Genomic DNA, 14,007 nt, shown 5'->3' on the forward strand with positions numbered 1-14,007 from the left:
AATGGATTTTTATAATTCTAGCGGTTGTATTTTGTGGACCTGTTATTTTTGTTTTCCTGTGACGCACATATATTGGATATGGGAGTTAAAAGAGAATCTGCTGCTCCTGGCCACTCCCTTTATAGCCATCACTGTCTTGTTTCTTGTAACTCAGGTTAGATTTGGTCTCTTGCTCCACTGAAAAAAAACCAAGTCTGAAGAGATGGGATAGGAGGAAAGACCTCAGAGCCAGACCTGCTGGGTTTTGAGCAGTGATTTTTTTTTCTTCCCCTTAAAGGGGAAAAAGCTTTTTTCACTGGTACATTTCAAGCTCCCCCAACTATAGGGAGGTACCAATTTTGGACAAGTGCCATTGCAACACAGAATGCTCAGAGAATCTGAACTTTTAAATTCTGGAGGTCTGAAATTTACTGTTGGCCACTGCTGGGTCTGTCTGTTATTTCAAAGGAATATTGGGTGCTGCAAATAGGAACTGAAGGGGTAAACTTATTAAACCCATTATACCTGTGATTGGTTGGTGTTTTCCTGTCATTTTAAAGAGACTAAATATGGCAGGAGGGGGCAGATGTCAAAACACTTACACAGTTTTAAGATAAACGTGAGCTGGTTTCCTACAAATGTGTAAGGGTTGAAATTTACAAACTGTCACTTCAAGAAATATATTCATGGAACACACACACACACACACACACACACAAGAAACCAGAAAAAGAAGAGCAAACGATACTCAAAGTTATCAGAAGGAAGAAACTAACAAAGAACAATAGATTGAAAAGACAACTAGAATGAAACTAGAGCCAGTTCTCTGAAAAGATAAAATTGACAAGCCCTTACTTAGCTAGACTCAGGAAGGAAAAAAAGAAAGGACTCAACTAAAATCACAAATGAAACAGATGTTACAACCGATACTACAGAAATACAAAGGATCATAAGAGGTCAATATAAACAATTAGATGCCAACAAACTGGACAACCTAGAAGAAATAAATTCCTAGAAACATACAACCTACCAAGACTGAATTATGATGAAACAGAAATTCTGAACAGACTACTAGTAAGAATCAGACAGCTTCACTAGTGAATTTTACCAAACATTCAAAGAAGAACTAATACCAATCCTTCTCAAACTCTTCCAAACTCATTTTATGAGTCCAACATTACTCTGATACCAAAATAAAAGACCCCACAACACTACTGGGCATATACCCAAAGAAAACCATAATCCCAAAAGAAACATGTACCATAATGTTTATTGCAGCACTGTTTATAATAGCCAGGACATGGAAGCAACCTAAATGCCCATCAAAAAATGAATGGATAAAGAAGATGTGGCATATATATACAATGGAATATTACTCAGCTATAAAATGGAGCTATATGTAATGAGGTGGATAGAACTACAGTCTGTCATACAGAGTGAAGTTAGTCAGAAAGAGAAAGACAAATATTGTATGCTAACTCACATATACGGAATCTAAAAATGGTACTGATGAACTCAGTGACAAGAACAGGATGCAGACACAGAGAATGGACTGGAGATCTCGAGGTTTGGGAGGGGGCGGGGGGTGAAGGGGAAGCTGAGACGAAGCGAGAGAGTAGCACAGACATATATATACTACCAACTGTAAAATAGATAGTCAATGGGAAGTTGTATGACAAAGGGAGTCCAACTTGAGGATGGAAGATGCCTTAGAGGACTGGGGTGGGGAGGGTGGGGGGGACTCGAGGCGGGGGGAGTCAAGGAAGGGAGGGAATACGGGGATATGTGTATAAAGACAGATGATTGAACTTGGTGTACCCCCCAAAAAATAATAAATAAATAAATAAAATTAAAAAAAAAAAAAAAAAGACCCCACAAGAAAAGAAAATTACAGGCCAACATTCTTAATAAACATAGATGCAAAGAGCACTATTTCTAAAACTTTTTTCCGTATAGGATTTTTAGAGATCTATACCCTATAAAAAACAGTTTTTATCAAGAGACAAACAGAACTTATTAAATCCTAAAAGGCTCTGGATGTTGCAGAAATGTTTAGCTACAATAACTTTGCACTTTTGACTAACAGGTAAATGTCAAAATTGATTACAGTTTCAGCAAATACACTGTGATTAACTTAGTTTAATTTAATTACATTGTTTATATAGATTATTTACATACCAGCCACTGCTGTCCATAAACAAATACATGATTTTTGGCAATGTCAACTCTATCCCATGCCAATGTAAGGATGAGCTGGTCAAATGCAGATGCATTAGTGCCTAATCAAATAAAGAAAACAGCCGATAAGTTCAATTAATTTCTCTCCATTAAAACATGAACACTTATAAACTCCCACCATTCCCCTATAATTAACTTACACAGCTAGAGTCAGTCACTATTCAGAGGTAGCCTGCCTCAGAAAGATAAGGTTACCCCAAGGTTGAGGACTTTTGTTTTCCAACTATAGAAAAGACAGAGCTGCGTCCATTGCAAACAATTCAGAACACACAACAATGAATATAAAAGAAAGATGACCTGTTTCTCTCACAGCAACAGTACTGACTGTTAATATTATGAAAAATATCCTTACAGGTGCTTTTCTCTGCATATATGAGTTCATACATATACTTTTACTTGTTTATGCAAACGTGGATCATGCTATACAAAGTATTCAGTAGCCTGCTTTATGTATCATATTTAGTTTTCAATAACAGTACACATAGATGTACCATATATATATATACACACACATATAAACACCTTTTAAAGAGGAACTAAAATTTATTCAACAAATATTCTAACTAGTGGACATTTCACGTTATTCTGAAATTTTTGATGAGTATATTTCTGTGCACGTGTTTATTAACAGGATGAATTTGTAGAAGCCAAACTGCTGTGTAGAAGGATACACACTTTAAAGCTTTTGATACGCTGCCAAAATATATTCCACAAAGGTTACATCATCCATCAGGAGTATACAAATACCCAAAAGGAGGATAAACAACTTCTATGGGATTTTTTTGTTATAACATTTTCCCATCTTTTCCACATTTCCCCCAAGCATTTGTATTACTCTGCTAAAATCTTTTACATAAATTTTGACTCATTTTTCCACTTTTATTACTAACTTATAACACCTTTTGTGATCCTTCCACCTTCCTATCCTTAGTTTTATCATCTACAAAATGAGGAAAATAACAGGAAACCTTCCTCATAGAGCTATCAAAAGGGTAAACAACATAAACCACTAAAGCACAATAGCTAGTACACAGAAAGTATATGGCAAATATTAGGTGCTCTCTAATTTTTATTTTTATGCAATCGTAGTTACTGACCTTTCCCTTTAAGGTTTCTGGGCTTCCTATTACTTATGATCTCTTATTCTCAGATTACATAAATATATTTTATTACAGTATTTTTGAAATGTCTGATTTAATGGCAATTTATTGTGGTCTAATATTTGGGAAATTTTTGTGAATGATAAGACAATGCCCTCTTGCTCTGTTTTTGCCACCTCACTGCATACTGAGACTTTCAGGTGCCCAGACTGAACAACATTTTAGTTACTAATTTTTGAAAAGATTTTTCACTATAATATTGTTTCTTTTATCACTTGGATGTCTTCGGAAAGACAATGAGAGGAAAACAATTCAACTGCATGTGCATTAACCCCTTAGTCCTAGAAGACACTGCTAGTTTTCTTCCAAATTTTCCTTCCTAATGAAAACAGCACATTCAAGAATGCTATCCTTAATTTCTATTAATACCTTACTACTTTTAAACACTTATTTTTCAGCCAATTAAAAACATGACACGTTTGACACATTCTTAACAGGATAATTAAATAGGTCTAATGGTAACTGCTGGTATGAACTTTTTAAAAAAATTATAAGATTAAAAACAAAAGCGAATTTACTGCCAAAGAAAGTGAACACTGTGTCTTTTACAAAGAAAAATTATTGAAAAATTCAGTTGTCAAACATTTAGCCAAATGAATAAATCCTAACTTATACAAAAGGACTGTAAATGAAAGCTCTAATAAATAAATTTTAAGGCTTACCTTTAAGCAGTGCAGTAAGTATTGCTACATCTATATCTTGATGTTCATCTGATCCAATGTGGAAAACAGTGATCTATTTAAAGATTAATTCATAATATTATGTCTTTACATTTTAAAAGCTAAGGCATAAGGCACATATTCCACAAAGTAATTTCAAACTACATGGCAGATACAGTTTTTTGGGTCAGAAATAATTTCATTACAATCAAAATCCAGAAAAGTAAAAAATTTCTATCTTACCAAATAAAGTTCAAGTATATTCAAAATGTTTGGTTTCATATTATAGTATTTTTTGATCCATTTTATGCCCAAAATAAGCAATTTATGAGCTGAGGCTATCGATTACTAATCTGAGTAAATCCTGCTGTTTCTTCTGCACAGTGGACACTTACTCAATTCAAGTAATATATGTGTTCTTGAATGAGAAGTGTTCTGCTGAATCCTTTTACTGAAATTTATTTAAAATTATCTGAAACATAATACCATTTGAGACGCTTCTACTTAATAACATTTTCATAAAGTAAAAGTCTATTGTTATAACCTCAATATAATTTTTTCAACTAACTTCATTTCAGTGCACAAAAATGAAATGCATGAAAGAAAAGAACAAATCAAACCATGTTACCACCTACCTTACTTACAGAGCTGTTAAAATTTTCTGTCTCTGTAAACTTAAGCCCATGTCTAGATGACTGAAATTAAGCACCATTGATCTTTATTTTGAGTACTCACTCAAAGGAAAATAGTTTTTTCCCCAAATATATTTTAGAGAAGTCATTAGCAACTCTTTAGAATTCTTCCTTGATCTCGGACATAATCTACTGAGGCTTAGTTATGAAACTTTTTCTAAAACAGAAGTGCAATACATGTCTCAATACCATATAAAAACTATAATCCTTCTAAGCTATCTCTTAGCTTGAACAAAATTATAAATGACATGTTTACATGGTTAAAAAGATTTAAAAATTTTAAATCCAAATTTTTTAAAAAAATATTTCTCCAACTGGGAATTCCCTGGAGGTCCAGTGGTTAAGGACTCCATGCTTTCACTGCAGAGGGCCCAGGTTCAGTTCCTGGTTGAGGAACTAAAATTTCACAAGCCACAGGGAGAGGCCAAAAATAAATAAATAAAGTAAGTAAGTAAGTAATTTAAAAAGTATTTCTCCAATTTAGAGAAATAAAAAGGCTTATTCTGCTGAAATCTACTTACAAGCTCCTTTCTTTTCATACATTCCATCAGTGTTTGAAATAAATGAACTGCTTCACTCTGGCCAAAATTAAATGTTTTTTTGATGGTTGAAATAATATCAGGCTCTGCTGCATCAGGAAGATTCCTAAAGTAAGAGGAAACATAACTCAATCCACTGATTTCAAATTCCATTATTTGCAGAATCTAATATCAAGTACTGGTGGATCCAGGCAAGACATTTAAAGATACTGTATTAATATTAAATACTTGATCCTGAGTGAAATTTTCTCCTTTTTTAGATTCCCACTATAAGTCATAAGGGTGGAAAGCAGAATGGAGTGATTTTTCTCTCCGAATTATTTCGAATTTTTTTACAGGGCATGTGTTAACATTATCAGCACTCACATTCTATAAGATATTGTATAAAGATAATTTTAAGATACAAGAGTGAGTCAGAAATTATTCACACTCCAGTTATATAAAAACTTCTATTGGCTGCACTGTCTTAGCGTTTTCCATTCAAGGCTACTGTCTCCCCAGTCACTGCTGTGCAGGTGTAATTGTATTACATCAGTTCACTTGTAACCGTGGTGCAAGCAAAAATGGATGCCCCACTTGTGATTTGCACGAGAGAAAAGCAGCGTGCAGTGATTCAATTTATGTGGTCTGAGAGTGTACCTGGTGCTGTTATTTATTGAAGACTTTGTGCCCAGTATGGAGAAAGTGTTTTGTCACGAAGAAGTGTACATGAATGGATAGAGAAGTTCAAGGAAGGTCATATAAGTGTTAGCCATCAAGAAGGAGCCGTACGCCTGTCCCCGTGAAGATGTGAAGACAGCGGTGCATTCGTGGCTCACAGCTCAACCTAAAACATTTTTTAATGACAGAATATGAAAGCTTGTTGACAGATGGACAAAGTGTATTGAAAAGTAAGGAGATTATGTCGAAAAATGATGTATTTGTCTTTTTAAGAAGTTAATTAAAATAAATTCTACAGCCAGAGTGCAGATAATTTTTGACTCACCCTCGTATTATAGTGTATAAAGCATTATTTCACCAAAATATGTTAAGTATCAACACATTTGCATTTTTATTTCTTTTTCGCAATATGGAATATATTTACATGGCTCAAAAATATGATATGGGGACTTCCTAGGTGGCACAGTGGTTGGGAACCTGCCTGCCAATGGAGGGGACATGGGTTCAATCCCTGCCCCGGGAAGATCCCACATGCCACAGAGCAACTAAGCCCATGTGCCACAACTATTGAGCCTGAGCTCTAGAGCCTGTGAGCCACAACTATTGATCCCTCGTGCCACAACTACTGAAGCCCATGTGCCTAGAGCCCGTGCTCCTCAACAAGAGAGGCCACCACAATAAGGAGCCTGCACACCACAATGAAGAGTAGCCCCTACTCACCGCAACTAGAGAAAACCCATGTGCAGCAATGAAGACCCAACACAGCCAATAAAATAAATAAATCAATTTTTGAAAAAAATGATATAAAATATAAAAATGTGAAAATTCATCGTGAAAGTGTCCTTCCCACTGTCTTCCATCAGCCCATTCCATCTCAACTGGTTTCAAGAAACACTATTACTTTGAATAATTTTCCAGGAAACAATTATCTCCTCTTCTTTTTTTCTACATAAAAGGTGCCAAAATATACATGTCACTGTACCTTTTCCTTTTTCTATGCATATATTTTGGTAATCTTCCCAAATCCATTATACAGATTAAAACCTTACACAACTACAAACTACTCCATTGTGCAGGCGTGTTGAAAGTTTAGTCCCCTTGATATACATTCTATATTGTTCCAATCTTTTAATATTGCAAACCACACTGTATTGAGTAACTTTATATATGTTATTTTACATGTGTGTAAGTACATTTGTAGGAACAATCACCAGAAATGGAACTACTGGGTCAAAAGATATGTGCCTCTGTATGTTTAATATATCTTGCAAAACTGTCCACTACAAAGACTTACATTTTAATTCATTCCAATAATGTATCAGACAGGCTATTTCCTCAAGACTTAGAAGGTATTTTCATGTTCATAAAACACTGAAATGAATCTAATATTCTAAAAACCACAAGCTTCTTTACATAAAATCATTAAAAATATGCTGTAATTATACACTCACCCTCCTTCTTCTGTTTGTTTATGAATATATGCTAGTAGATCTGCAGCTCTGCCTGTTCCTTCACATACGACAACTGGAACAGGAGGACTTTCCTGAAGGTATTCTAAAACTGTGAGGATAACATTTGGCCCACCCTCAAATATAAGTGCCACCACAGGAACACCTTGACCAATTCCTTAAGAAAGGTAAAAGATTAATTATGATATTAGGTAAATTTCAATAATTTAATCTTATTTTTTACTCAATCAAAAATAAAATAAAAACCCAAAATAACTTCTTATAGGACTGTTGACTTCATTTTAAGTACTCAACATGATACTAGTCTGATACAAATATTAAATACTGAATAAATTACTTTTACACTGACTTTAAGTATGTTCTAAATAACAAAATTAGAAAATCCAATATATAACAAGGCACACATAATATGTAATTTATATAGTCAATGAAAAGCAATCATTATTTTGTATATTTCACTACTTTAAACTCTTGACAAGAAATTAAAACACCAGTTTGGTTTTCGGTTTGCTTTTTAATACTGCGTAAGTTGAACTTCTCATTTGTATCTGTTTTTAATCACTTTTCAAATGTGTATTTCTGATTCCAAATGCATTGAGACATTAAAATAGAAACTAATAACAGAATTAGGATTACATAAACAGAACAGATAATTAAATTCCAAGACCTCCATAAGAGTAACAAAAAATTTAGTGAATACAAATTTTTGTTTTTACAATAACTTGCAATGCAGTCAAAGAATCCAAAATACAGACAACTGAAGGACTCTAAGACATTCCTAATTTTTAGGAGATGCTGCGATTCCATCATAATCTGAAAATACTATTGGATGATTTTGAATTGCCACTTCGTCATAGAGCTCACTTTCTCAGTGTCCTAAAATTATAAAATTTCTTCTTTTTAAAATAAAAACCTAGATGTTAAATCAAAAACTTTGACCATGGCTGGAAAGGCAGACAAACTAATGTCAAGAATACCAATTTTTAAAACATATCTACCAAAGAGTGATACCTACTCGTGTTAGCAAGGTGATTCTTACTTCACAAGAAAGTATGTTTTCCCTCTTCAATCCTGAATTTCAAAGTCATGTACTGGAGTATATCATACATTAAGAATATTTCTGAATTCCCTGAACTGCAATGGGATTACAATAGTAACAAAGCTTCCAAAGAACCTTTGTGGTTTTGGCCTTGATATCTAAGTACCCTATTTAATCTCAGACTTCCTTTCCTAGGTCTTAGTTTGTGTAAGCGCAGTCATTCTTGGTTGTTTACTATGTCATCCTGCTACATAAGGAAATGAGCACTTGAACATTCTACCTTTTTTAGAATGCTGCTCGCAATTAATACAACCCAGAATAATTTAAACAACAAATTTATAAATTCCCTTACTAGCATGAATTCTTTGCTGATTAATAGTTTTTTCAAGTTCTCTTCTCAGTCTGACTTCTGCCCCATACTTTCCAACAGTGCCATCATCCACCAATATGAAATGGGAATGTAGATTATTCAGAACATTCAGTTTGCTCAGAGGGTTCAATAAGGTTTGGTAAGGAGCAACCACCTAAACAATAGCAAACATGAGAGTTAGTGGGCAGGATTAAATATAATATAAAGTAAAAACAAATTTTGAAATAATCTGTAAAGGCAAGTAGGAGGTACAAGTCTATGCACAGCAACAAATAGAGAATGTAAAAGAATATATCAAAAAGCATGAGCTTTAAGCAGCTAAACATTATTCAATAAGGGGCTGAGCCATACAATTATATTTTGGCTCTCATTACAGAATATACCATATTTCATCATCTCATGCAAAAGAAGCAGCAACAAATAAGCAAATAAACAATGTGAAGAAACTATTAGGTTATTAGTGAAAAAAGTGCAATATATAAAGGACACTGAATAAAAGCAATCAAACATTATATTGCTATTTTCCCAGTCCTAAGTAGAATCTTTAAAATTGACATTAGAAATTTAATTGAACTTGAAAGTGATCATTATAAATTCTTAATGTTATGTAGTCATTAAAACTTTAATTACAAAGACTGGCATGATATGGAAAAGGTGTGAAGTAGTTATACAAAAGGCTGAAACCAAATACACTAACACTATTTTTTATATCTATGAATGCATTTTCGAAAGGATCATGGTATGATCGTGAATATTTTAGGCTGACTTCACACTATTCTTGCTCTAATTCTGTTTATACATAAGTTTAAACATAAGAAATTTTAAAAAGCACTCTTACATCTCTCCCAACAAGATCATTTCTGTTTTCAATCACTCCCCATGGAGCTATTCCGATAGTGCAAATCTTTCGAGATGATCTGGAAGCATGTTCTTTAAGGGCATCACCAACATGTTTTGCCACGCCTGTTCACACAAAATTTAATTCACTTTATTTGAAAGTCTTTATTGTGTTCAGAATAATCCTGTGCTCGATAACATTAAAAATGGTGATATTTTTCTTTACATATACAAGATAAAAGGCAACAAGGTCCAAAAGACAAACTTACAAAAGAAAACACAAGGACAAAAAAGAAAAAGAAAAAAAAAAACCCACAATGTCAAATCACTACAACTGCCTGAAACACACGTAAAACTAACTTTTACCATGTTGTTAGGCCTAGTCTCCTCTCTTAGATTCCTCATGTTAACTGTAGTTTTTGTTACTGCTCTATACATCATCTAAAAAAAAAGAAGAGTATGGCTCAGGACTATAAGCAAAACACACACACTCACAAAAAACAACTACAAAAGTTTTCCAACTGAATCAAAAATTCAGAGGAAAGTAGAGAAGATAATTCAAAAGAGCACATAACTTCTCATTATCACTTGTTATGGACTAAAGTGCAAACTCCCCAAAATTCATATGTTGAAATCCTAATCCCAGTACCTTAGAATGTGACTATTTGGAAATAGGTCCTTTAGGTTATCATGTGAAAATGAACTTGTCAGGGTGGGCCCTAATCCAACCTGCCTGGTGTCCTTATAAGAAGGGAAAATTTAGACACAAAAAGAGACACCAGGGATGCACATGCATGCAGGAAAGGCCATGAGAGGACACAGTGAGAAGATGGCCATCTATAAGTCAAGGAGAGATGCCTCAGGAGGAACCAAACCTGCTAACATCTTGATCTTGGGTCTCCAGGACTGTGAGAATATAAATGTCTTTTGTTTAAGCCACTCAGTCTGTGGTATTTTATTACAGCAGCCCTAGCAAAGCAATGTATCACTCAATTTGATTTTCATAATGCATTAGATCTCATTTCTCATATGGATTATGGAAATAGCACCTTCACTGTTCTTCCAACTGCTTGCCTTGCCTGTTTACAGACTATTTTTAAACCATCACTCAAGTGATCTTTGCTCTTGTAAACTCTCTGATTAAAACTGCCCCTTCTCATTCAGATTAAAAGTCAGTGTTTTTAATGGCCCACAAGGCCTTATATGATGATCTGTCTATTACCCATGCTATTCACCACACCATCCCATGCCAGCCCCACCACCACCACTCACCCATAACTTTCTGATCTCATCACATGGCAATCCTTGCTCATTCCACTCAAGCTACACTGGATTTTTCTTACTATTTTCCAACACTTGCTGTTTCTTCTCCTTTAAATGCTCTGCCCCACATTATTCTCAACTTGCTCCATTTCCTTCTATCTCTACTCAAATGTCACCTTATCAATGAAGCCCCTTGATCATCCCTCACTATCCCTCCTCTACATTTCATGTATCTCCAAACCCCTTATCCAATTTATTATACACTATTTAGTTATCTGTTTGTTGTCTACATCTTCCCCACTAGAATATAAGCTCCATGAAGGTAAATATTTTATTTTGTGGAATGATATATTTTCAGCAGCCAGAAGGTACCTGACACACAATGAGGTTCAAAAAACAGTTGCTGACAACGAATTAGATTTTTGCAAGCTAATTTAAATAATAATCATGTTTTATTTGGATATTAAAATTAATTGGCCTTCCTTATATCCAACCTGTATATGTGATAGGGAAGACTTAGAATTAAAGATTATGGTACATTAAAAACTAATTTGAAAAGCTATTGCTTACCACTGTCTAGGCAATGAATTGCCATTCTTCTCTCAATTTACCAGTAGTCACAAAGTGACAAGAATAACACTTTGCTATACAGTAGAGGGTCAGCAAACATTTTTCACAAAGGACCAAATAGTAAATATTTTAGGCTTTGCAGGGTATATAGTCTTCGTCAGACTCTTCACCTCTGCTTTTGTACCACTAAAGTATGACACAAAACAATATGAAACATGAGCGTGGCTGTGTTCCAATATACCTTTATTTATAAAATCAAGCAGTAGGTTGGATTTGGTGCATGGAGCCATAGTTTGCAAACCCTTGCTCTAAAGAGTATTATTCTTGGGGATTCCCTGGCGGTCCAATAGTTAGGACTCAGCACTTCCACAAAAGGGGCCCGGGTTTGATCCCTGGTCAGGGAAATAAGATCCCTCAAGGCGCTTGTTGTGGCCAAATATAAATAAATAAATAAATAAAGTTTTAATTTTAAAAAAAGTGAACAATAAAGCATATTATTCTTCTAAAAGAATAAAAGAAAACCAAATACTTTTTCAGTTAGCATTTATACTTAGGAACTGTAGGTTATTTAACAGAAAAATTGAACATATTTATAGTCAGTGTTGACTTTTCAAATATCTAATTGATATTATGAAAAATTTACAAACACACCAACAAAAACTAGTATAATCACATTACCTGTGTTTACTCCTCCAGTTAAAATCCAGGCTCCGGTTGTTACTGCAGCTTTAATAAGACCCTTTCCAAGCAACTGCTTGATTCGTGGGTGAAGCTCAAATTTCTGCATGCCACCATGTACAGAGATAACAAGTTTGGGTAATTCCATTTGCCATTCCTTAAGCAGCAGTTGTAGAATGACTTCAGGTTTGGTGTCATATGATAGCCTCACATACTAATAAAAAATTTTTTAAAACAATAGCAGTAATTGAATATTCACAGGCTTCAAAATACAACATTATATGACAAGAAAAATTTCATTTGAATCAGATTATCATAAAATAGATTTCATAGGCTACTTTTAATATATTTACACTCCCAGGAATAATCAATAGCAAACAATTTTAAAGCTGCAGAATCATTCCATAAGAGCTATAGAAGTAATGGCACTCTAATTTTTAAACTTTAAGACATAAATTTGTTACTTTCTGTTTATATAAACTTAATTACCATTCGTTTGATTTACAAATTTATCCATACTATTTATTGCCTTAACTATGAGTATGCATTGAGTGAGAAGTGTTGGGACTTCCCTGGTGGCACAGTGGTTAAGAATCTGCCTGCCAATGCAGGGGACACGGGTTCGATCCCTGGTCCCATACGCCACAACTACTGTGCCTGCACTCTAAAGCCCTCAAGCCACAACTACTGAGCCCGCGTACTGCAACTTACTCAAGCCCACGTGCCTAGAGCCCATGCTCTGCAACAAGAGAAGCCACCACAATGAGAAGCCCGTGCATCGCAACAAGTAGCCCTGCTTACTGCAACTAGAGAAATCCCGCAAGCAGCAACAAAGACCCAACGCAGCCAAAAACAAACAAAAAAAAAGTGTTAAGGATAGGTATGATGATGGGAAAAGGGAAAATAAGAGAAGAATGGTGAAAACATGGAAACTTCTACAACTCTTCCTACTGTAAGAGGCAAATACTGAATTATCTGTTTCAAAGTCTGATCAATGATCTAATCCATTTGTAACAGAATTGTGACTATGCGCTAAAATAACAATGATATATTTAATATGGATGATTGTTTCCTTCACTGGAGGTTAACTATGGATTTGACTCACAAACTACAGAAAACAATAAATTCTGCTCAGTATTTCAAAGTGTTCAGATGGAATCACCAGTTTAATTTCTGAAGAATCATTCCATGGAAAATATGCTATCATATCTGAGGAATAAGTTCTTCTGGTTTGAAAGATTAAAAAAAAAATCTTTCTGGTAAGTGACATCACAAAATTTACTTGCTATGACTACTCTAATTCACTTTCTTTATCTAAAGCACCTATGATTTAGCTCATAAGAAATCTAAAATATTCAGATGTTGGAAGAAAAACACTTTTAATCATCTCTAATAAAGGTTCTTTGCAAAACAATATAGTGCCAATTCCTTTACAAGAAGAGATTAAACACCAAGGAAAAATATCCCAAAATACCAGAATTATAAAAAACTGAGAAGACTCCAGAGTCCCTTAACAATGATTTGTAATGAGATTTGTTCTATATTCTTTTTGCATTAGTTCTGTTTAACTCATTATTATACTTGGATACATTAAGTAGTGTTTGAAAAACAATCTAAAGTTAATAAATTTTTTTAAAAAAAGATTATATTAGTAATAAATGAGGAATTCCGTTTCCAACAATGATAGACTATGTTGTTTTGGACTAACTCTGCCCCTGAGAATTAGAGGAACTAGAAACTAGACAAATAACACCTGTTGTTAAGGTATCAGTGAGTTACCAAAGCAGTGACAACTTGTGGGATCAGGATCCAAGAGAATAGAAAAAATGGAAAGAAAGGCCCACTATTTGGCAC

At 34.3% G+C, this 14,007-nt stretch overlaps 1 protein-coding gene across 5 annotated transcripts in view; it reads right to left on the reverse strand.

Annotated features, from left to right (window-relative positions):
• The window catches only part of TRPM7 (transient receptor potential cation channel subfamily M member 7), a 124,781-nt gene that overhangs the window by 82,284 nt on the left and 28,490 nt on the right, over positions 1–14,007 (reverse strand). For all 5 annotated transcript variants that reach the window (XR_009051359.1, XM_057722172.1, XM_057722169.1 and 2 more), the window contains 7 exons: positions 12,154–12,367; positions 9,644–9,768; positions 8,788–8,959; positions 7,379–7,553; positions 5,250–5,373; positions 4,040–4,112; positions 2,158–2,258 (listed from right to left, as the gene is read on the reverse strand). Coding sequence is in view for 4 of the 5 variants with exons in the window: in XM_057722172.1 (XP_057578155.1) it covers positions 2,158–2,258; positions 4,040–4,112; positions 5,250–5,373; positions 7,379–7,553; positions 8,788–8,959; positions 9,644–9,768; positions 12,154–12,367 (984 nt within the window). In the remaining variant the exon portion in view is untranslated. The remainder of the gene's footprint in view (positions 1–2,157; positions 2,259–4,039; positions 4,113–5,249; positions 5,374–7,378; positions 7,554–8,787; positions 8,960–9,643; positions 9,769–12,153; positions 12,368–14,007) is intronic.

The sequence above is a fragment of the Hippopotamus amphibius genome, chromosome 2 (genome assembly GCF_030028045.1).
Source record: "Hippopotamus amphibius kiboko isolate mHipAmp2 chromosome 2, mHipAmp2.hap2, whole genome shotgun sequence".
In the NCBI taxonomy this organism is placed as follows: Eukaryota; Metazoa; Chordata; class Mammalia; order Artiodactyla; family Hippopotamidae; genus Hippopotamus; species Hippopotamus amphibius.